A 27,094-nucleotide genomic window follows, 5' to 3' on the forward strand; every position below is an offset into this window, starting at 1 on the left:
CAAAAAGTAGGATAAGGCAAGAAGAAATTATGCCGAAAAAACATGAGGCCTCCAAACGTAAAAATAAGTAAGTAGCTTGTGACTTTTGTTATAAGAACAACTTCGAAAACACCTGTTATATATCTCTGGCAACGGCACAACCGCCAGCCTAAAATAATTAATGTAGCCGCATTGAAATTATGGTGGAATATTCGAAGTTCATCACTCAATGCTAAACCAATGTCAACAATGCTAAACCAATGGACACGTTTAATTTCACATGACAACATTGTAACAACACACCTTAACAGTAAAATCACAGTAGGCCTACTTTACTTCCAACAGGGGGCGTTGTAACACAATATGTTGCTATACACTGAGTATTCAAAACAGAACAGCTGATCTTTCAATGACATAGACTGACCAGGTGAAAGCTATGCTCCCTTATTGATGTGAGTTGTTAAATTCACTTCAATCAGTGTAGATGAAGGGGAGGAGACAGGTTAAAGAATAATGTTTAAGCCTTGACACAATTGAGACATGGATTGTGTATGTGTGCCATTCAGAGGGTGAATGGGCAAGACAAAAGATTTAAATGTCTTTGAACGGGTATGGTAGTAGGTGCCAGGTGCATCGGTTTTGGTTAAGAACTGCAACGTTGCTGTTTTTTTTTGCACTTAACAGTTTCCTGTGTGTATCAAGAATGGTCCACCACCCAAAGGACATCCAGCCAACTTGACACAATTGTGTGAAGTATTGGAGTCAAGATGGGCCAGCATCCCTGTGGAATGCTTTCGACACCTTGTAGAGCCCATGCCCCGACAAATTGAGGCTGTTCTGAGGGAGAAAGGGGTATTCGAGGGGCCGCTCTTATAATGGAAATGCATGTCCTCAACAATGGTAGGCAGGCGAGATCAGGTGGGAACATTCTAGCCAATGAGAGGGCAGATACGCGTTTGAAGAATTTTCCTATGATCGTGTGCTTGAGTTTCTATAGATTTTTTCCATCTTAAATTGAAACCAGATACACTTGAGGGTATACTGGTATATCAGTCTGGGTAGTAAAAGAAGATGTGTTATGTAGTTCACTACTGATGCTGTGTGTTTGTGCCCTGACATTTTTCCTTCATACCAGAATGACTGAGACAGGGCTTTTTCATGGTGGCCTAAGTGGTTTCATTTGTAGATTATCTTGTGTTGATGTTTCTCTTTTATCAGTAATCAGATCAGGTCATGTTTTTCTTCCTCTAAACCAGATTAAGTAAATGTAGGGGGGGTAGTCATCAATCCAGAGAGAAACTCCAGGGAGGGGTAATCCTTTGGCTGTGAAAATGAACACAAAGAATTTGTTTTCTCAGAGGACAGGTGTTTGTGAAAGGGGAAACATGTAAACAATTGGATACTTCTTTTTATCATTACATAATATTAGACAGTATGCATTATATATTATAGATTGTCATACATTTGGGTAAAAAGTTTCATAGGTAATAGGTTATGAGGCATTGTTTTTATGGAGGACTGGTAAAAATGTTAGGGCCTGACCATTCAGTATCTGTATAACAGGCAATCTTTTAGTCTATGAACATCTGTATTGCTGTTGGCATCTGCTGGTGCTTTACTCTTGATCTGTTTTCTGACTGGACACTGCATTGCAGGGCTGACTCATATAGTTCAAAGTTATTAGTCTTCTACCTGCTGTTGCTCACCACCCCCACCCCATGCACCCATCATACCCCCCTCACAGCCACAGTCTGTGGGGCTCATAGGTGCCCTCTGCCCCCCGGCCTGGTCTGGATATCTGCTGGGAGGGTTAGGTCTACAGTGAGCTGCACCCCAGACCCAGAGCTGACGTGTCCCCCTGAGGGGCTCTACACCGGGCCCCCAGTCTCCAGATGGAATTTCCTGTGTCTGGGGGGGGGGGGCTGCCTTCTCCAACCCCAGCAGAGCTCTCTCTCTCAGGGAAGGGACTGAAAGGAAACCTGGGAGAGCAGTAACCAGCACACTCTGGCGCTTGGTGTTTAACTAGTCACCACTATGTTGTTTCCTGCCCTCATTGTTATAGATAGGGAGGAAGGATGAGACATCGCAAACCCTGGTTTGCCCTTTGTCAGTCTTCATTTCCCATTCTATTTTGGTCAATGTCGAGTCTGTATCTAAATGAAAAGGTTTGTTGAATCACGACTCAAACAATGTTCTATTAAAAGGAAATGGAAAAAGAAACAAATTTTGGAACCACCGTAACTCATTTCTCTTTGTCTTCAGAGCCCAGAGTGAGACACTGAAGACCAGCACTGAGGCCACCTCAGATCCAAACACAGAGCCCAGTACTGCCTTATACCCTGGAACACCTATCAACCAGGACATAGTGAAGGAGAAGAAAAAGAAGAGGGCTATTATACTGACCAAAGATGAGAAGAACATGGTATGGTGCAACACATAATACTCAAATATACAGTACGGGTCAAAAGTTTTAGAACACCTACTCATTCAAGGGTTTTTCTTTATTTGTACTATTTTCTACATTGTAGAATAACAGTGAAGACATCAAAACTATGAAATAACACTAATGGAATCATGTAGTAACCAAAAAAGTGTTAAACAAATCAAAATATATTTTATATTTGAGATTCTTCAAATAGCCACCATTTGCCTTGATGACAGCTTTGCACACTCTTGGCATTCTCTCAACCAGCTTCATGAGGTAAAAGGGAAAGGGGGATACCAAGTCAGTTAGTCACCTGGAATGCATTTCAATTAACAGGTGTGCCTTCTTAAAAGTTAACTTATGCAATTTATTTCCTTCTTAATGTGTTTGAGCCAATCAGTTGTGTTGTGACAAGGTAGGGGTGGTATACAGAAGATTGTCCTATTTGGTAAAAGACCAAATCCATATTATGGCAAGAACAGCTCAAATAAGCAAAGAGAAACAACAGTCCATCATTACTTTAAGACATGAAGGTCAGTCAATACGGAACATTTCAAGAACTTTGAAAGTTTCTTCATGTGCAGTGGCAAAAACCATCAAGCGCTATGATGAAACTAGCTCTCATAAGGACCGCCACAGGAATGGAAGACCCAGAGTTACATCTGCTGCAGAGAATAAGTCCATTAGTTACCATCCTCAGAAATTACAGCCTAAATAAATGCTTCACAGAGTTCAAGTAACAGACACATCTCAACATCAAAGAGACTTGCTTGGGCCAAGAAACACGAGCAATGGACATTATACCGGTGGAAATCTGTCCTTTGGTCTGGAGTCCAAATTTGAGATTTTTGGTTCCAGCCGCCGTGTCTTTGTGAGATGCGGTGTGGGTAAACGGATTATCTCCGCATGTGTATTTCCCACCCTAAAGCATGGAGGAGAAGGTGTTATGGCGTGGGGGTGCTTTGCTGGTGACATTGTCAGTGATTTATTTAGAATTCAAGGCGCACTTAACATGTATGGCTACCACAGCATTCTGCAGCGATATGCCATCCCATCTGGTTTGGGCTTAGTTGGACTATCATTTGTTTTTCAACAGGACAATGACCCAACACACCTCCAGGCTGTGTAAGGGCTATTTGACCAAGATGGAGAGTGATGGAGTGCTGCATCAGATGACCTGGCCTCTACATTCCCCCGACCTCAACCAAATTGAGATGGTTTGGGATGAGTCGGACCGCAGAGTAAAGGAAAAGCAGCATATGTGCTCAGCATATTTGGGAACTTCTTCAAGACTGTTGGAAAAGCATCTCAGGTGAAGCTGGTTGAGAGAATGCCAAGAGTGTGCAAAGCTGTCATCAAGGCAAAGGGTGGCTACTTTGAAGAGTATCAAATATAAAATATATTTTGATTTGTTTAACACTTTTTTGGTTACTACATGATTCCATTAGTGTTATTTCATAGTTTTGATGTCTTCACTGTTATTCAACAATGTAGAAAATAGTAAAAATAAAGAAAAACCTTGAATGAGTAGGTGTTCTAAAACTTTTGACCGGTAGTGTACATCAGGATCCTTATGCGTAGTGCGTAGTAGCAATGTGAGGACTCTCAAATGCACCTTGTGAGAACCTAGCCTGAAAGTGTTATGCAACATAGCACTGTGATAATGGTTTTGTGTTTCATCCCGTAAGGCTGCCTTAGAGAATACCTGCCAGGCCTTTAGGTCCGACCAGACGGAGTATGAGCGGTTTCTGGATCACATGATTCTCTGGCTCCAGGAGCACCAGGAACAGGCAGTGGAGCTGTTCAGCCTGTGTGACACAGACAGCACTGGTACCATCGGCCCCGAGGACTTTGAGCTGAGTAATCCATCCCTCTTCTGCTCTGTTACACCCTCATTCCCAGCCAAATGACCCAATATCAGCTGGAAAATCTATCTCAAAGCTTTCATCTGGGGCTCATGGCTGCAATTAAAGTATGTCAAAGGATTACCTCATAATGAGTCCAAATACTCTTTTCAATGCTAGTAGTTCACTCTAGCATGTTTCAGTGAGTTCCATTTGGAAATGTTGCGATGAGTCTTTCCACTGTAGACCCCTTGAAAAGTAAGGTCAAATGTAACTGGCTGTTCTCAGCTCCTTTAAATGTAACATAAAGAAAACCACCGTGGCAAGCGATTACAAACCGTTTTATGAGACTCCTGAGTCAGTCCTATCTGAATGCCACTGACTGTGTGGGCTTTTATTGAAGATATATAAGTGCTTATGGTCAGTGTTCTGATTCAGACTGCTTAGAATGCAAGCACTTGTTCATTTCCTGGAGAGCTTGTAAGTGGCCCTCTCACCCCCCACAGATAACAGCTCGCCCTGAGAAACAAAAACAGAACAATGTTCCTTTTGTCCTTCAGGCCCCAGACATTGAGTATACTGTAAGTTTCTTCAGAAGAAAACATTAATCCTTCAGAAAGTTGGAGCCAAGGAGAACCAAGGAGCACAGTCAGCCTTAAATCCAACATTCAGGCCTCTTTTATTTATTTATTTACATTTTATTTAACCTTTATTTAACTCTTGGCTAATGCCTCTGTGGATAGAGCCATTCAATGGCTGATTCACTGGAGAGATAGCATCATCATTGATATAAGAATCACTATCTAGGGGATTAGCACTTTATAATGGACATCTAATAGCCACAATTTCTGTAGATTGTCTCTGGTATAAAAAGCAATAAGTTCAAATTGGAAATCCCTTACATCCTTAGGTATGACAGATTTGGGGATTCCATGTCTGCAATTTCAGCTGGATCTGCTGTCTCAGCTACTGAGGAGAGGCAACGATGGGGAGATTGATTACAGGGACATGAGCAACCAACTACAGCGAGTAAGGTAAAGCAAAATCAGCATTCAATTCAAATCAAATCAAATCAAATTGTATTTGTCACATGCGCCGAATACTACAGGTGTAGTCATTACAGTGAAATGCTAACTTACAAGCCCTAACCAACAATGCAGTTAAATAAAAGTAACAAATAATTAAAGAGCAGCAGTAAAATAACAATAGCGAGGCTATATACAGGAGTGCCGGTACAGAGTGAATGTGTGGGGGCACCGGTTAGTCAGGGTAATTGAGGTAATATGTACATGTAGGTAGAGTTATTAAAGTGACTATACATAGATACGTAATAACAGAGAATAGCAGCAGTGTAAAAGGGGGGAGGGCAATGCAAATAGTCTCGGTAGCCATTTGATTAGATGTTCAGGAGTCTTATGGCTTGGAGGTAGAAGCTGTTTAGAAGCCTCTTGGCCCTAGACTTGGCAGTCCAGCACCGCTAGCCATGCGGTAGCAGAGAGAACAGTCTATGACTAGGGTGGCTGGAGTCTTTGACAATTTTTAGGGCCTTCCTCTGACACCGCCTGGTATAGAGGTCCTGGATGGCAGGAAGCTTGGCTCCAGTGATGTACTGGGCCGTACACACTACCCTCTGTAATGCCTTGCGGTCAGAGTCCGAGCAGTTGCCATACCAGGCAGTGATGCAACCCGTCAGGGATGCTCTCGATGGTGCATCTGTAAAACCTTTTGAGGGTCTGAGGACCCATGCCAAATCTTTTCAGTCTCCTGAGGGGGAATAGGTTTTGTCGTGCCCTCTTCACGACTGTCTTGGTGTGCTTGGACCATGTTAGTTTGTTGGTGATGTGGACACCAAGGAACTTGAAGCTCTCAACCTGCTCCACTACAGCCCCGTTGATGAGAATGGGGGCGTGCTCGGTCCTCCTTTTCCTGTAGTCCACAATCATCTCCTTTGTTTTGATCACGTTGAGGGAGAGGTTGTTGTCCTTGCACCACACGGCCAGGTCTCTGACCTCCTCCCTATAGGCTGTCTCGTCGTTGTCGGTGAGCAGGCCTACCACTGTTGTGTCATCCGCAAACTTAATGATGGTGTTGGAGTCATGCCTGGCCGTGCAGTCATGAGTGAACAGGGAGTACAGGAGGGGACTGAGCACGCACCCCTGAGGGGTCCCCATGTTGAGGATCAGAGTGGCGGATGTGTTGTTACCTACCCTTACCACCTGTCAGGAAGTCCAGGATCCAGTTGCAGAGGGAGGTGTTTAGTCCCAGGGTCCTTAGCTTAGTGATGAGCTTTGAGGGCATTATGGTGTTGAACTCTGAGCTGTAGTCAATGAATAGCATTCTCACGTAGGTGTTCCTTTTGTCCAGGTGGGAAAGGGCAGTGTGGAGTGCCATAGAGATTGCATCATCTGTGGATCTGTTAGGGCGGTATGCAAATTGGAGTGGGTCTAAAGTTTCTGGGATAATGGTGTTGATGTGAGCCATGATCAGCCTTTCAAAGCACTTCATGGCTACAGACGTGAGTGCTACGGGTCGGTAGTCATTTAGGAAGGTTACCTTAGTGTTCTTTGGCACAGGGACTATGGTGGTCTGCTTAAAACATGTTGGTATTACAGACTCAGACAGGGAGAGGTTGAAAATATCAGTGAAGACACTTGCCAGTTGGTCAGCGCATGCTCGGAGTAAACGTCCTGGTAATACGTCTGGCCTTGTGAATGTTGACCTGCTTAAAGGTCTTACTCACATCGGCTGCGGAGAGCGTGATCACACAGTCATCCGGTACAGCTGATGCTCTCATGCGTGTTTCAGTGTTACTTGCCTTGAAGCGAGCATAGAAGTAATTTAGCTCGACTGGTAGGCTTGTGTTACTGGGCAGCTCTCAGAGTCCCGCTCTTTGAAAGTGGCAGCTCTACCCTTTAGCTCAGTGCGGATGTTGCCTGTAATCCATGGCTTCTGGTTGGGGCATGTATGTACAGTCACTGTGGGGACAACATCATCAATGCACTTATTGATGAAGCCGGTGACTGATGTGGTGCACTCCTCAATGTCATCGGAAGAATCCCAGAACATATTCCAGTCTGTGCTAGCAAACAAGTCCTGTAGCTTAGCATCTGCTTCATCTGACCACTTTTTTATTGACCGAGTCACTGGTGCTTCCTGCTTAAATTTTGGCTTGTAAGCAGGAATCAGGAGGATAGAATTATGGTCAGATTTGCCAAATGGAGGGCGAGGGAGAGCTTTGTACACATCTCTGTGTGTGGAGTACAGGTGGTCTATAGTTTTTTTCCTCTGGTTGCACATTTAACATGCTGGTGGAAATTTGGTAAAACGGATTTAAGTTTCCCTGCATTAAAGTCCCCGGCCACTAGGAGCGCCGCCTCTGGATGAGCATTTTCCTGTTTGCTTATGGCAGTATACAGCTCATTGCGTGTGGTCTTAGTGCCAGTATCAGTCTGTGGTGGTATGTAGACAGCTATGAAAAATACAGATGAAAACTCTCTCGGTAGATAGTTTGGTCTACAGCTTATCATGAGATACTCTACCTTAGGCAAGCAAAACCTTGAGACTTCCTTAGATATCGTGCACCAGCTGTTGTTTACAAATATACATAGACCGGCACCCCTTGTCTTACCAGAGGCTGCTGTTCTATTCTGCCGATAAAGTGTAAAACCTGCCAGCTGTATGATGTTCATGTCGTCGTTCAGGTACGACTCGGTGAAACATAAGATATTACAGTTTTTAATGTCCCGTTGGTAGTTTAACCTTGCTCGTAGGTCATCGATTTTATTTTCCAATGATTGCATGTTTGCCAATAGAACGGATGACAGTGGGGTTTTACTCACTCACCTACGAATTCTCTGAAGGGAGCCCGACCTCCGCCCACTTTTTCTCTGTCTTCTCTTCACATGAATGACGGGGATTTGGGCCTGTTCCCAGGAAAGCAGTATATCCTTCACGTCGGACGCTTTGGACTCGTTTAAGGAAAAAGCTTCTACCAGTTTGTGGTGAGTAATCGCTGTTCTGATGTCCGGAAGTTATTTTTGGTCATAAGAGACGGTAGCAGCAACATTATGTACAAAATAAGTAAAAAAATATGTTACAAACAACGCAAAAAAACAAACAAAATAACAGTTGGTTAGGAGCACGTAAAACGTCAGCCATCCTCTCCGTCTCCATTCTACACGCATACCATTCTCAAACATTCTAGTGTGGATGTTTGAGCATGTTTCTATTGGTTTCTATTGATGTTTTATCATTCTGTTTGAAAGAGTGGAGGGTAAGGATGAGAGAGAAGAGAATGCTGGTCCCTGCTGTTTGGAGATCACTAGAGAGAAGCTACAGCCCAGTCCCAACTGTCAGCTGGGATTGTGGAGCCCACCACCTCCTGAGACAAACAGGTAAGACATTCACATACAGTACATACTGCACAAACAAGCACTCAGACATACAGTATCTATACACACAGAAATACTCATGCTACAGTACATCACCCAGACAGGTCCACTTAAAATTAACTCCCATTGAAAATACATGTCAGCCTTTTATGTTTATGCTGAGGTTCGAAGTCGCCTGTGTAAAATGAGGCAAAGCTAAAAGCCAACAATTTGTACTCAAGACGAATTGTTTCACAAATTCTTGTGGTTCAATAGGAACAAACAAGCAGCACTGACAAACAGTAAATATGTAGGATCTGCCCACAAATTGCTGCTATACCAAAACAGCCAGTCTGTGAGGTTAACCATGACAACCAACCTTCTCAGGACAAAGCTATTTCTGACCTTGTAACTCTGTGATCAGCTCTAAATCACTTTGGGACACATCTCATTAAGACCTTGTATTGCACAGTAAGGAGTATAAAATAGCATAGCTGATCATAAGAGACAGTATATTTATCATCCACCTATTCTATTTCCAAACATGTTCCAGGTTCATTCTTCTGAGTATCAGACTTATACCATTTGACTACGGAGGAGCCCATCCAGGGAGCTTTTAGGTGGTTCTTCCTAGGAGCACCAGGGTGTCCAGCCTGTTCAGGGTGATCGAGGAGCGGGTTGGGATCCAGACCACCAGCCTGCAGGTGTTCAGAACCAGAGTTCCCTCCTAGGAGTCCTTCCTACCGCCAGACAGCTCTCTTGGGGAGTGTGGCTTCACTGGAGGCCCTGAGGACTCACCCAGACAGGCCACACTGTTCTATGACTACAGGCTGGAGTTCACTGACTGCCCCATCCTCAACTGTGACCACTACTTTGGTTCTAAGCGACCTCAGATTGGGGAGGACTACTTTGCATCAAGGCCTGTCTTGGTGACCTGTATAACTTATAGTATCAGCTGTGTAACTTACTATATCAGCACTTTTTTGATGTACAGATCTATCTTTGTGTGACTAGCACCATGAAGCAATTACAGTTGATAATTGGCTGTGTTTAGCTAATTATTAAATCTGATAATTAAAAGTGCATTAATGTCAGCGTTATACAAGACTTGGGCAGGACACTCCTTACAATCAGCAGCTTCTGACATAGTTTTGTGTAAAGTGTGTAAAGTGTGAGATTGCCTTTTTAATACCAAAACAACCATTTTCCTATGGGCCTCAGGGCACAGTGGAGATCCCTGGGGTGTGTCAAATTGAGTGGTGTAGTGGAAAGTGCTGCTCTAGTGGAAACCAAAGGGGACTATAAATGGCGGCTCTTGTGGTGGCCCACTAAAGCGTGCCTGCCCTGAGTGAGACACACCCTTTGTTCCCTGCTACCCCCCCCCCCCCCAACAGCTGGAGTCCTTATTCACCCCAAAGTGTGCCGTTGCTTTATTTGGCCTTGTTACGTCCCACGCCGTAGAGTGTTCAACCATCTGGGGATGCAGGTTGTACCGTCTGTGAGGCAACAACCTCTATGGGTAGAAGGCAATGTAGGGATTGGGGAATAACTCAGGAATTTTGGAGCTCTCATTTTGCTTTAAAATCGAAATAACATTTATTTAATATGTTAAAAAATACTGAACAATATAAGTATAAAAAAATGGAATACTCTTATTTGTCGTCAATAAAATTGAAGACTTAACACTGTTAAGAGAGATAATTGACTTAAAACTGTCATAAAGAGTAATTTGTTTATAAACATTTCATAAACAGTCATAAGTTATAGTGTCACTGTCACCACATGGGAAAAGTCAGAGATGTTAAGCAGTGAGGTTTTGATACCTGCATGAATCTATATTAGATTATCACTGAGATCCACTGAAATGCCTTATAGATAACCATAGAGTCATTGACAACCTTTCGTTATACTGTAGTGCTTCAGAAAGTATTTCACTAATAGCACGTCAGTAAATATCCAAAGTATACAGCCACTACGACATAAGAATGAGTCATTGTTTTACTCAAAAAATACATTATAATTTACAGTTCTATAAAAATTGTATATTTGCATAAGTTCTTATGGGTTTTGGCATTTGTAAAGCTGAGCAATCTTCAGACAGAATGCTGTGCACTAGCCATTTTCAGTCAGTAGATAGTGGCCTTGAAGACACTGAAATAGCTCCACCCTGCTCGCAACAACTGCCTTAACCGCTGTTCTTTTCTACTCTCCCAAACCCAGTGCTTTCTGGGTACGAAGGACAGCTCACCATGCAGATTTATTCACATGCTGACAAGAAAAGGGGGCAACAGAAAACACTTCTGCAAAGCTGTCTGGACCATTATATTGATACACATGTAGTGTTTGCTTTTGAATTCATTCAAAAGGGGTGCTTCAGAGAAGATTTGAGCAATAGTGGATTCAGTCTAGTGCTTTCATCCTCCTCTGTGTCCTCCTGTTCATTCTATGTACAGTAAAGCTTAATTTAAAATGCTCAGTGAGGAGTGATTATTCACCAAAACAAAATAAACAGTCAAGTGTCTTTTATCCTTTGGTTGAGGAACACGTCTTGTAAAGTACTGACAGACAACTAAGCTCCTTAGTTGGATAAAGAGAGAAGATTAAGCTCCCTTCTGAGGGTCAAAGGTCACTTGGGGAAGCCTCCAATGAAACCTTCCTTCCACTCAGCACGTGATCACTGAGCTCTTCCCCGTTGATTTGGACTCGTTTTTGGCCACCAGCAATCTGAGGGCATCTCCAGATGAACGAATGAGCTCTCTACCACTGTGACGGAGAGAACGAGAGAGAACATCAGAGGGTGTTAAACAGAGGGAGGGAACGACACTACTCTATGTTGTGTTTTATAACTCTTATTACCTTAATAATATCCAGTACTGTATTACAACTTCTTAATCAACACAGGGTAGTAAAGACCAGTCTCCATGTTACACTACTTACATGTGGTATTCCATGCCCACCAGACTGATGCCGTTCACAGCCAGGATACGATCTCCCATCCTCAGCTTCTGGCACTGGGCGGCTGGAGACTCTGGTACCACTGACTTGATATAGATCCCAGTCATCTTCAGAGGTGTTTTCTACACAGGACACAAGAGGATGCAGGAAGCGTTGAGGTTGGGTCTGAGGACATGCCGTACCTGCACTATAGAATCATTACAGTAACATCTCCGCTGTTTCATCTCTATCCTACAGGGGGCACCACATGTTATAGAATCCTCCACAGCAGTACACCTGCATGCATATACATGAGTAGAGGCTTTCACAGACCAGACACGTTTCTGTTATGAATTAAATGATGAAAACAGCACTTTAGTAGAATTTGAAGCCAAAGGCAGACATTGGAATGAGGGTAATAATAACCATTACAGCTGCCTATTGTGCAATAGAGGAGTCTACCAGTTCTTATACATTTGCTTAGTGTTCTCAATGTAGTTGTCACGACTTCCGCCGAAGTCGGCTCCTCTCCTTGTTCGGGCGGCGTTCGGCGGTCGACGTCACCGGCTGTCTAGCCATCGCCGCTCCATGTTTCATTTATCCATTTGTTTTGTCTTGTTCCCTGCACACCTGGTTTTCATTCCCCAATCACACTACATGTATTTATTCCTCTGTTCCCCCTCATGTCTTTGTGTGAGATTGTTTCGTGTTACGTGTCATGTTTGCCACGCTATTTCTGGTGTGCGTTTATTCCGTGTTTTATTATCACGAGGTATGTTTATTTGTTTGTACTTTATTATTGTGACTGTTTGCGTGTTTTTGCACTTTGGCATATTGGATGAAGGTTTTGACGCAGTGGCGTCCGTCTGTTGGTTTCTCCTGCCTAAATAAAGTGTGTGCCTGTTCACAACTCTCTGCTCTCCTGCACCTGACTCCACTGTCAGTGGTTCATGGCTGACTTCAAAAGGAGGTCAACACATTTACCACATGTTGTACACCTGTTAGTAAACCCAAGCTTAAGCCCACACCCACATACCACACACACACACACACACACACACACACACACACACACACCACACACACACACACACACACACACACACACACACACACACACACACACACACACACACAAACTAGAGCTACCCTTAAGAAAAATATAGTTTACTTAACTAGAGTTACTCTGAAAAAGTAGTTTACTACATTCAAACTACTTTGTGAAAAATTATCATATGTAAATCTGAAATGTCATAGACAACAAATTGCAAGAATGTTAACAGAATGTGTAATTGAGTTCATTGAACACAAAAATCGATGTTCCAAGTGAGAATTAGGCAGGTCTGATGCTGAAAAAGAAAGGAAATGATTGCCTACTTCACCCATATTTTATTTTAGCCCCCCAAAAAGTATATATGGAGGTAGTTTAGTGCCTAAAATAAGGGGTTAAATACATGTCAAAAAATAGATAAATCGTTCCTGATCTTTCTTATATCTCTCAGATATAGGACAGACACTTCTGAACAAATGTCCTTTTTATTTTTGGGGGGACTATCTGTTGTTCCATGTAGTGAATCTGTTATTCAATGTGTTTCTATGGGCTAATAGCAGCAATGCCAAATTCAAGGTTTCGTTTTAAAAAAAAAGTATAATTTTTCAGGACACTTTAAGGGGTCTTCAAATTCAAAATAAAATAGCTATATGATCCTTGGTATTGCCATCTTAAAACAATTCCATATGTTAGCTTAGTAGAACCCCCACTCCCCAGGCTTAGACAGGGCTATGACTCTACAGGATTAAATTACTAGTTGAACTACATGTAGTTCACTATTCCCCAACACCGCACGCACGCACACACGCACGCACGCACGCACACACACACACACACACAAAGTCCCACATAGGCTCAACAACTCTTCTTGCTATCTGTAGCTGAGATCTATGTCACAATTCAACTCATCATTCATTTAAAGCTAGATTTCCCTGACTTTGATGCATGATGATGTAACACAGTTAATCATGGGAAATATGTAACCTTTAACTAATTAACCTGTGACTATGAGGTTTGAACAGCCATGCAAGGCCTTATATTAGGATGTCATAAATCACATGAGCCACACGCCCCTCGCATCGACAAGGCTGTCACTTTGTACAACCAGGCACTGTCACGACTTCCACCGAAGGTGGCTCCTCTCCCTGTTCGGGCAGTGCTCGGCGGTCATCGTCGCCGGCCTACTAGCTGCCACCGATCCATTTTTCCTTTTCGTTTGTGTCTGTCTGTTTTGTCACACCTGTGTTTCATTTAGTTGATTTCGGTGGGTTTATTACCTCCGCTGCCTGCTAGTCTGTGTGCGGGATTGTTTGTATGTGTTACTTTGTTAGGGGTGTGTGTCTGCACCACAGGGTTTTCTTTTCACTCGGTAGTTGTACCGTTTAGATATATGTTTAGGAGTAGAGGTTTCTCCTCCGTGTGTTGCGTTACTTTCCCTGTGTGTGGCGACTTCGTTTGAGCGTGTTTCCCCCCATGTTGTTGTTGAGTTGGGACTCCTTTTATAAATGATTGTGCCACTGGGACTTCATTGCTCTCCTGCTCCTGATTCCTGCACCTCCCTCCTACTAGGAGGTACGTAACAGAATCCCGCACCCTTCATAATGGAGTCAGCAGGAGCTGACGCGCTCTCCACTTCCATGGAGGAACGCGTGCAACACCACACCACCGTTCTCCACTGTCTCGGGACCGCCATGGATCAAGTGATGGTGACGATGGAGAGATGGGAGAGGGGTGACCTGCCTACCCCTGCACCAGCCACACTCCAACCTGCACCACCACCTTCTCCAGCACCATCCAGCCCCAGCGGTATTCGGCTCGCGCTCCTGAGGGAGTACGATGGGACGGCTGCCGGGTGCAAGGGTTTCCTGCTCCAGCTAGAGCTTTACCTGGTAACCGTTCACCCGGCTCCTTCGGGAGGTGAGAGCGTGAACGCCCTCGTCTCCTGCCTGTCAGGCAAAGCTCTGGAGTTGGCCAACGCAGTCTGGGATAGACCAGACTCGGCAAGGGACCACTACCCAGAGTTCACCTGCCACTTCCGGGCCGTGTTCGACCATCCCCCTGAGGGGCGAGCGGCGGGTGAGTGTGTCTGTTCCATCTACGGCAGGAGACGAGGAGCGCACAAGACTTCGCTCTGGAGTTCAGGACCTTGGCCGCCGGCGCAGGGTGGAACGACAGGGCCCTGATTGACCACTATAGGTGCAGCTTACGTGAGGACGTCCACAGGGAGCTAGCATGCAGAGATGCTACCCTCACCCTGGACCAGCTAGTGGACATGTCCATAAGGTTGGACAATTTGTTGGCTACGCGCGGGCGTCCGGATCGGGTCCTGTTGGTTCCACCCCCCAGCGCCTCCGCTCCAACCCCCATGGAGTTAGGGGGTGCTGCAGCGAGGGCGATCGGAGGAGGAGCCTCCTCCTGCACTGGATGTGGTCAGAGATGGCACACTGCCGACCGGTGCTGGAGGAGCTCGTCTGGGAGTCGAGACGAGCACTGTTCGGACACCCCAGGTGAGTAAGCACCAGGCTCACCCAGAGCCCCCTGTTGGTCACATGTATGTGTTAATTTCTTTCCCTGAGTTTTCCCCCCATTCCCATCATAAGGCGCTAGTAGATTCAGGCTCAGCGGGGAATTTCATGGACCGCGGTTTCGCGCATAGGTTAGGGATTCCCCTGGTTCAGATGGACAAACCCTTCCATGTGCACTCCCTAGATAGTCGACCATTAGGGTCAGGGGTGGTCAGGGAGGCCACAGCTCTACTGGACATGGTTACACAGGGGGGTCATGAGGAGAGAATTAGTCTCTTCCTCATTGATTCTCCTGCGTATCCGGTGGTGCTGGGGATTCCCTGGTTGGCCTTTCACAACCCCACTATTTCGTGGCAACAGAGGGCTCTAAAGGGGTGGTCAGAGGAGTGCTCAGGTAGGTGTGTGGGAGTTTCCATCAGTGTAACGACGGTGGAGAGTCCAGACCAAGTCTCCACCGTGCGCATTCCCCCCGAATATGCCGATTTGGCTATCGCCTTCTGTAAAAAGAGGGTGACCCAATTACCACCTCATCGATGAGGGGATTGTGCGATAAACCTCCAGGTAAATGCCACACATCCCAGGAGTCCCCTGTCACAGGAGGAGACGTTGGCTATGGAAACATATGTCTCTGAATCTCTGAGGCAAGGGTAAATTCGTCCCTCCACGTCACCCGCCTCCTCGAGTTTCTTTTTTGTGAAGAAGGAGGGAGGTCTGAGTCTGTGCATTGACTATAGAGGTCTAAATTCTATTACGGTGGGATACAGTTACCCGCTACCTCTCATCGCTACGGCGACTGAGTCATTTCACGGAGCACGCTTCTTCACAAAACTGGATCTCAGGAGCACGTATAACTTGGTGCGTATCCGGGAGGGAGATGAGTGGAAGACAGCGTTTAGTACCACATCTGGCCATTATGAGTACCTCGTCATGCAGTATGGATTGAAGAATGCTCCAGCCGTCTTCCAATCCTTTGTAGCTGAGATTCTCAGGGACCTGCACGGGCAGGGTGTGGTGGCTTATATCGATGACATTCTGATATATTCCGCCACACGCGCTGCGCATGTGTCTCTGGTGCGCAGCGTACTTGGGCGACTGTTGGAGCATGACCTATACGTCAAGGCTGAGAAATGCGTGTTCTTCCAACAGTCCGTCTCCTTCCTGGGGTATCGCATTTCCACATCAGGGTTGGTGATAGAGTGTGACCGCATTGCAGCAGTGCGTAATTGGCCGACTCCCATCACGGTAAAAGAGGTGCAGCGGTTTTTAGGGTTTGCCAATTACTACCGGAGATTTATCCGGGGTTTTGGGCAGGTGGCTGCTCCCATTACCTCACTGCTGAAGGAGGTGCGTCTGCGGTGGTCAGCTGAGGCGGACAGAGCATTTTGTCGCTTGAGGACTCTGTCCTCAGGGTCCCCTGTTCACGTCCCGGGTTTGGAGGGCGTTCATGGAGCGTCTGGGGGTCTCGGTCAGCCTGACCTCTGGTTTTCACCCCGAGAGTAATGGACAGGTGGAAAGAGTAAACCAGGATGTAGGTAGGTTTCTGCGGTTGTATTGCCAGGACCGGCCAGGGGAGTGGGCGAGGTACGTTCCATGGGCGGAGATGGCCCAGAACACGCTCCGCCACTCCTCAACGAACCTTTCGCCCTTTCAGTGCATGTTGGGGTATCAGCCGGTCCTGGTACCATGGCATCCGAGCCAGACCGAGGCTCCTGTGGTGGAGGATTGGGTGAAGCGCTCGAGGGAGACCTGGGAGGCCGTCCACAGGCACCTGAAACTGGCCGAAGTGTGGCAGAAAGCGAGCGCTGACCGCCACCGCAGTGAGGCCCCGGTGTTCGCACCAGGGGATTGGGTCTGGCTCTCGACCCGAAACCTGCCCCTCCGCCTGCCCTACCAGAAGCTGGGTCCACGGTTTGTGGGGCCATTTAAAGTCCTGAGGAGAATAAACGAGGTGTGTTATAGGTTACAGCTCCCCCTTATTACCGTATTAACCCCCCGTTTCATGTGTCTCTCCTCAGGTCAGTGGTAGCTGGTCCGCTTCAAGAAGCTGAGGTGCGGAAGGTCCCTCCGCCCCCCCTGGACATCGAGGGGGCCCCGGCATATGCAGTGCGATCCATACTGGATTCCAGGCGTCGGGTGAGGGGCCTGCAGTACCTCGTGGATTGGGAGGGGTACGGTCCGGAGGAGAGATGCTGGGTACCGGAGGAGGACATCTTGGACCCATCTCTGCTGAGTGAGTTTCACTGCCTCCATCCGGATCGCCCTGCGCCTCGTCCTCCGGGTCGTCCTCGAGGCCTGTCACGACTTCCACCGAAGGTGGCTCCTCTCCCTGCTCGGGCGGTGCTCGGCAGTCGTCGTTGCCGGCCTACTAGCTGCCACCGATCCATTTTTCCTTTTCGTTTGTGTCTGTCTGTTTTGTCACACCTGTGTTTCATTTAGTTGATTTCGGTGGGTTTATTACCTATGCTGCCTGCTAGTCTTTGTGCGGGATTGTTTGTATGTGTTACTTTGTTAGGGGTGCGTGTCTGCACCACAGGGTTTTCTTTTCACTCGGTAGTTGTACCGTTTAGATATATGTTTAGGAGTAGAGGTTTCTCCTCCGTGTGTTGCGTTACTTTCCCTGTGTGTGGCGACTTCGTTTGAGCGTGTTTCCCCCCATGTTGTTGTTGAGTTGGGACTCCTTTTATAAATGATTGTGCCACTGGGACTTCATTGCTCTCCTGCTCCTGATTCCTGCACCTCCCTCCTACTAGGAGGTACGTAACAGGCACAGACAGAATGTTAGAGCTTTTTCAAGTTTCATTGATTTCCCCATGCAGAGAGATGAAAAATAAGAAAGGGAGGTAGAGAAACAAAAAGCCAGATGAGACTTGGGTGAAGGAGATAAACAAAGGAGGAGGTGGAGGAATAAAGACAACAAGACAAGGATTTCACCCACCATTCCATCCACCAGAGCCAGGCCTAGACCATGAGGTCCTCTGTCTAGCTCCACAGTAAACACTTCATCCCTCTCTTTCTCCTCCTCTTCCTCCACATTATCTTCCTCCACATTCCCATTCCTTCTCTCAGAATAGTCCCTTGGGCAGCTGCCTGCTGAGGAGACACACAAGAAAAACCCACATTAGACACAGTATCCAATCCCACCTTAACTCTGTTTAAAGATCTACTTTTCCTGTTATTGTGGTCCTTTTAATGAAATTATAAAGAAATCATATCCCTGTGACAATTTGAGACAGGGTTTACTTCAGGAGAAAACATGAAAGTAGTGTCGGGTTCCCCTTTGAAACCCCTCTACAGTACCTTCTAGGGGTCTCTGTCTGTCTGTCTGTCTGTCTGTCTGTCTGTCTGTCTGTCTGTCTGTCTGTCTGTCTGTCTGTCTGTCTGTCTGTCTGTCTGTCTGTCTGTCTGTCTGTCTGTCTGTCTGTCTGTCTGTCTGTCTGTCTGTCTGTCTGTCTGTCTGTCTGTCTAGTCATATGAAAGAGAAGTTCACAATACTGGGCTTGTTTTGAAGTCCAGAGGCATTAGTGTTATAAGGATTATTATTTCTACCAATAGGAATATATATGGATCAAAGACTGGAGGTTCCACTGAGCTGCTCCAGAGGGACACGCAGTTGGTTTGGCCTCCTCAACATACATATAACTACCACTGATATTGAACACAGATGTTGCGTTTGGACTCCATATAAAAATCATGTCAAGTCTGAGTGCTATAAAACTGTGGGGAGTCCACTAAATGCGTTGTAATGAGAACCATACAGAACCCCACTGAGAACAAGCTCTACATGTAAAGCTTTGGGGCCTTGGGAAAGCTCTTCCTCAGGTTGGTCCAGTGCTCTCTGTCTGTGGTGTATTTATCCTGTCACAACAACCTAGCCACCAGCAACAGTATCACCAGCATGCCCTACACTCTCACCCCTCCCCTGGTGTCCCCCTGCTCTCCCACTGCTCTTCCCTGCTCTCCCCCTGCTCTCCTCTGGTCTCCCACTGCTCTCCCCCCGGTCTACCCTGCTCTCCCCTAGCTCTCCCCCTGGTCTACCCTGCTCTCCCTAGTCTCCCCCTGGTCTACCCTGCTCTCCCCTAGTCTCCCCCTGGTCTACCCTGCTCTCCCCTAGTCTCCCCCTGGTCTACCCTGCTCTCCCCTAGTCTCCCCCTGGTCTACCCTGCTCTCCCCTAGTCTCCCCCTGGTCTACCCTGCTCTCCCCTAGTCTCCCCCTGGTCTCCCCCTGCTCTCCCCTGGTCTCCCCCATGCAGGACCTGCTCTGGACAATGCCTGTCCCGATTAAGATTCCACGCACCAACCCAACTGTAAATTCCCATGACGGGTCAGCCACTGATCTTTTCTCTCCTGACATCACCACCTCTCTGTAATTCTTGGTACAGATGAAAGGATTAGCAATGCTACCAAAATAGCGGTAAATTACCGTTAGCACCCAAAACCACCGAGGTTGAGCAGAGAGCAGGAGCACTCTATGGGACTGGGAGGCCACAGTAATACATGGTGGGAAGCTATGGCCAATGTCATAACCAGGGAAATGACATGATTAGAGAATATTTATGTGAAAGTGGGTAATGTTCAATAGTACATCATTTTCATAACAATATCTTAGGTTTATGACAAACTATTAAACCATAGAGCCCATATAAAGACAAGGGCCATTGATCGTAATGAGTTCTGATTATGATCAACAAAATGGAAGCTTTAGTAAAGCCCTATTTACACACAACCACACAGAGGATCAGGGAGCTTTAAGCATGCGGTAAGCACTTACACACAGTGAAATGTTACACAGAGCGTTTGTCTCTGATTAAGAGATGAGGGAACTAGCTGGTGTTAATCAACAGGAAAGGCCATGGACTGCTATTAGATTCTACTGGACTAACTGGCTTTTATTATCTAACCTGTTGTTTGGATATGACCTGGGACTGTGGTATCTGAAATCAGAAACATTCAGGATTCTCACAATGTTTTAGATAAAGTGGCATCAAACTTATAGTCTGTTCAACCTCTCTTTCGTATCGTCCGAGATCCCTAAAGATTGGAAAGCTGCCGCGGTCATCCCCCTCTTCAAAGGGGGTGACACCCTAGACCCAAACTGTTACAGAACTATTTCCATCCTGCCCTGCCTATCCAAAGTCTTCGAAAGCCAAGTTAATAAACAGATCACTGACCATTTCGAATCCCAACGTACCATCTCCGCTGTGCAATCCGGTTTCCGAGCCGGTCACGGGTGCACCTCAGCCACGCTCAAGGTATTAAACAATATCATAACCGCCATCGATAAAAGACAGTACTGTGCAGCCGTCTTCATCGACCTGGCCAAGTGTTTCGACTCTGTCAATCACCGTATTCTTATCGGCAGACTCAATAGCCTTGGTTTTTCTAACAACTGCCTCGCCTGGTTCACCAACTACTTTGCAGACAGAGTTCACTGTGTCAAATTGGAGGGCCTGTTGTCCGGACCTCTGGCAGTCTCTATGGGGGTACCACAGGGTTTAATTCTCAGGCCGACTATTTTCTCTGTATATATCAATGATGTCGCTCTTGCTGCGGGCGATTCCCTGATCCATCTCTACGCAGACGACACCATTCTGTATACTTCTGGCCCTTCCTTGGACACTGTGCTAACTAACCTCCAAACGAGCTTCAATGCCATACAACACTCCTTCCGTGGCCTCCAACTGCTCTTAAACACTAGTAAAACTAAATGCATGCTTTTCAACCGTTCGCTGCCCGCACCCGCCCACCAGACTAGCATCACCACCCTGGACGGTTCCGACCTAGAATATGTGGACCACTACAAATACCTAGGTGTCTGGCTAGACTGTAAACTCTCCTTCCAGACTCATATTAAACATCTCCAATCCAAAATCAAATCTAGAATCGGCTTTCTATTTCGCAGCAAAGCCTCCTTCACTCATGCCGCCAAACTTACCCTAGTAAAACTGAATATCCTACCGATCCTCGACTTCGGCGATGTCATCTACAAAATAGCTTCCAATACTCTACTCAGCAAACTGGATGCAGTCTATCACAGTGCCATCCGTTTTTTGTTACCAAATCACCTTATAACACCCACCACTGCGACCTGTATGTTCTAGTCGGCTGGCCCTCGCTACATATTTGTCGCCAGACCCACTGGCTCCAGGTCATCTATAAGACTATGCTTGGTAAAGCTCCACCTTATCTCAGTTCACTGGTCACGATAACAACACTCACCCGTAGCACACGTTCCAGCAGGTATATCTCACTGATCATCCCCAAAGCCAACACCTCATTTGGCCGCCTTTCATTCCAGTTCTCTGCTGCCAGTGACTGGAACGAATTGCAAAAATCGCTGAAGTTGGAGACTTTTATTTCCCTCACCAACTTTAAACATCAGCTATCTGAGCAGCTAACCGATCGCTGCAGCTGTACATAGCCCATCTGTACATTGCCCACCCTATCTACCTACCTCATCCCCTTACTGTTTTTATTTTATTTACTTTTCTGCTATTTTTTGCACACCAGTATCTCTACAAGCACATCTTCATATGCTCATTTATCACTCCAGTGTTAATCTGCTAAATTGTAATTATTTGCTCCTATGGCCTATTTATTGCCTACCTCCTCATGCCTTTTGCACACACTGCATATAGACTTTCTTTTTTCTACTGTATCATTGACTTGTTTATTGTGTTATTGGCTTGTTTGTTTACTCCAGGTGTAACTCTGTGTTGTTGTCTGTGTCACACTGCTTTGCTTTATCTTGGCCAGGTCGCAGTTGTAAATGAGAACTTGTTCTCAACTTGCCAACCTGGTTAAATAAAGGTGAAATAAAATAAATAAAAAATAAATAGACTCACTCTCTTTTGCTAGGTGTTTGACTCAACGATTGTATCCCTTGAGAAAAGTCAATGTACTGTATAGGACAGGCGTACTAGACTACTATTTGAGAATGTCCGGCGGTCACACACATTTCCTAGGTGGCAAAGGTCCGGAGAGGTATTGTCATTAATCGGCATAGTAACAAACCCCCACCTCCCAACCCATGTGACCTCAAACTGTTTAAATTGTACACAGCCATATTGCTGGCTGAGAGAAAATGTTGTCAGTTTAAACGTAATTTCCTGAAATTCTATGCATTTTGACGTTTTAAGCTAATTTCTTGATATTCTACACATTGTTGACATTTCTGTGTGTTCATATGATACCCGAGTAACTGAACAAAATCAATGCGGGCCGCTGGTGTTGAGGCCCCTGGGCACGTAATCTGGCCATGATAACTACAAGATTTAGATAGCTGGTTAGTCTAATTTACCCATCTAGCTAACATGGGCTAGTAGTAATTCACTGAACATTTCTGACAGGTTATAAATAGCTCTCTAAGGAATGTCAGTGAATGACATAACAAGAGGAACTTGATCCGGACCGCGGTCCGCCTGTTGAGTATGGCTGGTATAGGACTTATATAAAAGTGTTAGAATCTTACACATTGTTTGAGACATCGCTAGAGAAAGCTGACCTGCTTTAGGGAGATAGACGTCATTGTTATCCCTGGAAGTTAACCCTGCAAGTTTCCCTTCCAGTTATGGAATAAGATGTTTAGTCCTTTCCTCCCCTTTCTCAGCTCACCTCCTCCACCACAGAATAAATCAGAACCAGAGAGCAGTCCACTCACTTTCCCCTCCCATCCACTCCTACAGATGACCTCATGAGCAGAGCTTCAGAAAACAATAGGCCTGAGGAGGAAATGGCCTTTCCTCTACACATGGAATTCACCCTACAGGGAGAACACGACCTTTACACAGCCAGAACAGCTCTTTATTCCTACAATGACCTGTAGTTTCTGTCCAAAGTCAATAGAGTTGAAGAGATGAAGAGAGGATGAGGGCTTTCCTCCTCCTCCTCCCGTCATATCAAGCACCTTGTGTCAACCTGAAGCCACTGGGGACAAATATGCACCAGGGTCTCCCGGGTCAAGCAGACAAATTCTTCCTTTAATGGAGCCTGTCAATCATTGGTGGGTTGATATTACGGGGGAGGCACTAGCGACCTACCTCCAGGGGTTAGGTACATGAGCCACAGTGTGAGCCGACGTGGCTGTATTTGCTGTGACAGGAGTTTTACATCACAGTAAAACCCGCAGAGGGAGGGAAAGGCCATGAAGGGATCCTCTGTTATTCTTTGTCTTCGTAGTTCATCCAAGGTGATTGAGACAGGATCAGTTTCTTTTAGGATTACTATGTACAGTATGTGTCCCCCACTATTACAGCATCATCAATCCTCTGTTATGATTGGTCAATAACACACTTCAGCTGACACATGGCTTTTTATGCTTCTTTTCTATCTTTCAGAGTTGTTTGTATTGCAACTGGATGCTCTGTAGGTAGCCCGACTGTATGCCATAGCCCTCTGTGTTACCTTTCCTGTGCTGCCGTGCTGCTCCCTCCTGCAGGTCTGCCTCCAGCTCAGACTGAGACAGCTCCATGCCCTGGGGGGTGTTGGGGGGCGTCAGCAGGCAGGAGGGGTCCAGAGCCAGGCTCTTGTGGCATCCCAGGTCAGCCTGGCCACTCCTAGGTAGGGCGTTCTGCAGCTCCAGACTCTTCAGCTTGTGGGTCAGCTCTGCCTCTGCCAGGCAGCAGCTTATGTCACCATGAGACCACCGGGCCTGAGGGGGCGCCGCAGGGCTCAAAGAGTCCACCTCTGCCCTGAGCGAGGGGCAGGGAACTGGGTCAGGGACCACCACTGTGACAGAGGGCGAGGAGCACGAGGTCGCAGACTTGGCGTCTGTAGCTGTCCCGCTGAGTGCCTGAAGGGAGGGAGAAAGTCAATAAAACAGAGATGGAAAAACATCAAAGTTAAAATGTCTCATTTACTGAGCACCACCAGTCCAGGGCTGCCACTGGCCTCTCATTAGATTGTATATTTGTAGAATATGGGTACACAGAGTCAGAAGGTCAGATAGGTGGTTACCTGCTGTGTTGTTTGACTGGGGGGGAGACTACGGATGAAGTCCTGCAGACGGCCGAGCTGCTCAAACAGAGCGGGCTCCGTGATTGGTTTACCCAACTCCAGGTGGAAGGTGTTGCTAGGCAGGATAAGGGGAGGGTGGTTGTCGAAACTCTCCAGGATGTCAGCTAGAGGAGGAGGGAAATACAGGACATCATTAAAGACAGAAGACGTGACTCAGAAAAGATTACAACAGAAGCTCTAGAAGAGCTTTCTCACGGTGTACACTACATTATTTATACTTGTTATTTCCTTTTACTTCATTGACTTAATTACATTTGATTTGTAGGTTAATCCTTTAGATTCTCCAGTTAAAGAAAGACAGTCATGGCCTCTAGGACAAGATAAAGTTCCCCCCAGGTGGTGCCAGCGGAAGTTGGGCCATTCACACAGAACAGGTGAGGTGACAGGGGACAGAGAGGGGAGACAGGTACCAAGTCCTATTTTGAGAGGGGTGGATTTGAAAGTTAACTCTGTGGTGAGACTGATTGTGCTGGACAGGGTTCTCCTCTCTAACCTCCCCCCTGTACCCATGCTCCAATTTAGAGTTAGACTGGGACAGGCAGACAGGATTACTCTGGGGAACACACTCAGCCACTCTCAGACACAACAGGGAATAAGCCTCTAGTTACTAATACCCTGACTACACCGCTCGCGTCGCGTTGCAAAATAAATATAGAAATCTATGTTATTCAATTATTGCACCCACACTGCTCGCACACGTCAACGAGCGTCTGCGTTGCCAAGGGCTAAAATAGAAGTCCTTTCTATTTCTGACGCAGATCGTGCTGAAGTCCTGCCTCTCCCATCTCCTCATTGGTTTGTAGAAGCAGGTACCCACGTGCCATCTCCTCATTGGTTATACCCACGTCGATGATTGAAAGACGAACTGTGTTGCTCGTCGTCGTGGTAATACTATGAAAGTTTAGATGCCAATCACCATATAAGATCAAAGATGAAAAAGCCTGGAAGGAGGAGAGATGACTAGAAACGATTCGGTTGACCATTTTATGTGTGGATTAATTGTCGGAGTAGAGGACCTTGTGCATTTCTGGTAAAATAACAACTCAATGTTTATATCCCAGGACAAATTAGCTAGCAACAGCAAGCTAGCTAAATAGGACAAATTAGCTAGCAAGTGCAAGCTAACTAGCTAAATTGCCATAAATATTTAATGCTTTTCGACCTGTCCCCAAATTAATGTAATTGGTTCAGAGTTTGTTTTGATATTTTAACCTGCTGTAACCTGTCGTGATCGTGTTTGGTGTAGGGGGACAAAATAAATGTATGCACGATGGTGCACGAGGTTTGGGTTCCGTGTAACCCTATCAGGGCATGGGCGACAGTCTGATCTGATCGAATCTTGGCAGAGTGAGTGTGTGGACACAAGAGTACAGACTACATAGGCTATGTGAATTTGATTTGTTTGTGTCCAAGAAACACGTGTGTTTGTTTCAAAATATGGTTTATACATGTGAACGTGTCTGTGTGTCTGTTTGTCTTCCCGCCGTGACTCTGCTGTATCTGTGTTCCACTCACTGGTCCTGAGGGCAGCCTCTGCCTCGTCTGGCGAGGGGTTCCAGTCTGCAGGACAGGCCCTGCCTGGGTTATACTCCCTCAGCATGTGGTGCAGTTGGGCTGGGTTCAGAGGCATGAACTCAGTCCTCAGAGAGCTCCATGATGCCTGAAACACACACACACACACACGCACACATATGTACACTCACACGTTACAAGAATATCAATGTACAGGCACAAGGACCATGATACAAGGAATATGATTGCATATTTCACAAAAGAGTAAACATAGCATAATTTAAATGAAAGAGCTGGCAGAGCTGTTTGATGTCATTGTTGTTAGGGAAACTAAAAATGACAGGGTAGCACTTCCTCAGTGTGGTTATTTCCACACAAAGCTATTCGTGTACAAAATATTTCAAACCACAAATCTGTCCAAGTACTGTAATTGTAAATTTGTGTCATTCCAATGACAGATTATGTGGTGATGAATTCATTAGGAAAATAAATCTAGGACTGTAAGTAATACTTGTCATGCCAACCTCTGTCAGTGTCTGTAGTAATAATAAAATCAACACACACACACACACACACACACACACACACACACACACACACACACACACACACACACACACACACACACACACACACACACACACACACACACCACACACACACACACACACACACACACACACACACACACACACAGAATGGAGAAATGTTCAAATGCTTGATTGTGGAAGTCAATGTTCCTGAATGTCACATTTTCCATCTATATGACTAAACATTGATGAGTCATAAACGTCAAGCGTCAGATGTCATCAGAAGATGTGCTAATTACAGCGTCTAGATTCCTGTATGTGTTATATGACTATGAACAAGCAGGTGTTTGTTATCCTCAGTTGACCTCTCTCTGGTTAGTGGGAATAAACACACAAGAGACTTAACCTTCAACTATTTCCTCATTCACTCAGACACACCTTGGAGAGCTGAGGTGTTTTAATGACTCAGTAACTAACCAGAAAGACATAGGTGAATCATTTCAAGATGACATCATTGGCATAGAGGTGTTATTGGTATGCTGACAGGCATAGTGTAGAATATATCAGACCATATTTACCCCAGCCTTGTATCCCTTCATTCCTCCAATGAGCACACCCTCTTTGTCGCATGACAGCACAGAGGCTGGCCAGAAGGAGGAGTTATGGGAATGTTTATAAGCAATAGTGACCTATTTTTTACATTATTTTAAGTCTATATTTTCTATATCTACCATTTGACTTGGTGTATCCCAGTCATAAGTGGCATAACATTATGGCATCAATGACATAATCTTCCTAACTTTGTATCATCAGTAATTACTGGAGACTGAGAGAGCTCAGCCATAACAAAACCATGCCACATCACTGGTAATGTACTATGTCCCTCACTCCCTCAAGCCCAGAACTCCAGAT

The 27,094-nt window shown here is 45.8% G+C and overlaps 1 protein-coding gene and 1 long non-coding RNA gene across 3 annotated transcripts in view; one reads left to right on the forward strand and one right to left on the reverse strand.

The window, feature by feature from the left end:
* The first annotated feature begins 2,136 nt into the window (after positions 1-2,136).
* On the forward strand, positions 2,137-5,278 carry LOC106601497 (uncharacterized). Its single transcript, XR_001328020.3, has 3 exons — positions 2,137-2,144; positions 2,242-2,401; positions 4,093-5,278. It is a non-coding gene; the product is annotated as an uncharacterized LOC106601497 (long non-coding RNA).
* A 5,320-nt stretch (positions 5,279-10,598) lies between these two features.
* LOC106601496 (ras-associating and dilute domain-containing protein) overlaps positions 10,599-27,094 on the reverse strand; it is a 34,561-nt gene continuing 18,065 nt past the window's right edge. Inside the window, exons 10-15 of one of the 2 annotated variants that reach the window (XM_045715254.2) lie at positions 25,656-25,800; positions 24,081-24,244; positions 23,529-23,916; positions 18,064-18,215; positions 11,556-11,695; positions 10,599-11,381 (exon numbers count right to left, since the gene is read on the reverse strand). In XM_045715254.2, coding sequence (XP_045571210.2) covers positions 11,282-11,381; positions 11,556-11,695; positions 18,064-18,215; positions 23,529-23,916; positions 24,081-24,244; positions 25,656-25,800 — 1,089 coding nt within the window. In that variant the 3' untranslated portion in view covers positions 10,599-11,281. Of the gene's footprint in view, positions 11,382-11,555; positions 11,696-18,063; positions 18,219-23,528; positions 23,917-24,080; positions 24,245-25,655; positions 25,801-27,094 lie in introns of both variants that reach the window. The other variant, XM_014193722.3, reaches the window with a different exon arrangement.

This window comes from Salmo salar, chromosome 03 (genome assembly GCF_965601325.2).
Source record: "Salmo salar chromosome 03, fSalSal1, whole genome shotgun sequence".
In the NCBI taxonomy this organism is placed as follows: Eukaryota; Metazoa; Chordata; class Actinopteri; order Salmoniformes; family Salmonidae; genus Salmo; species Salmo salar.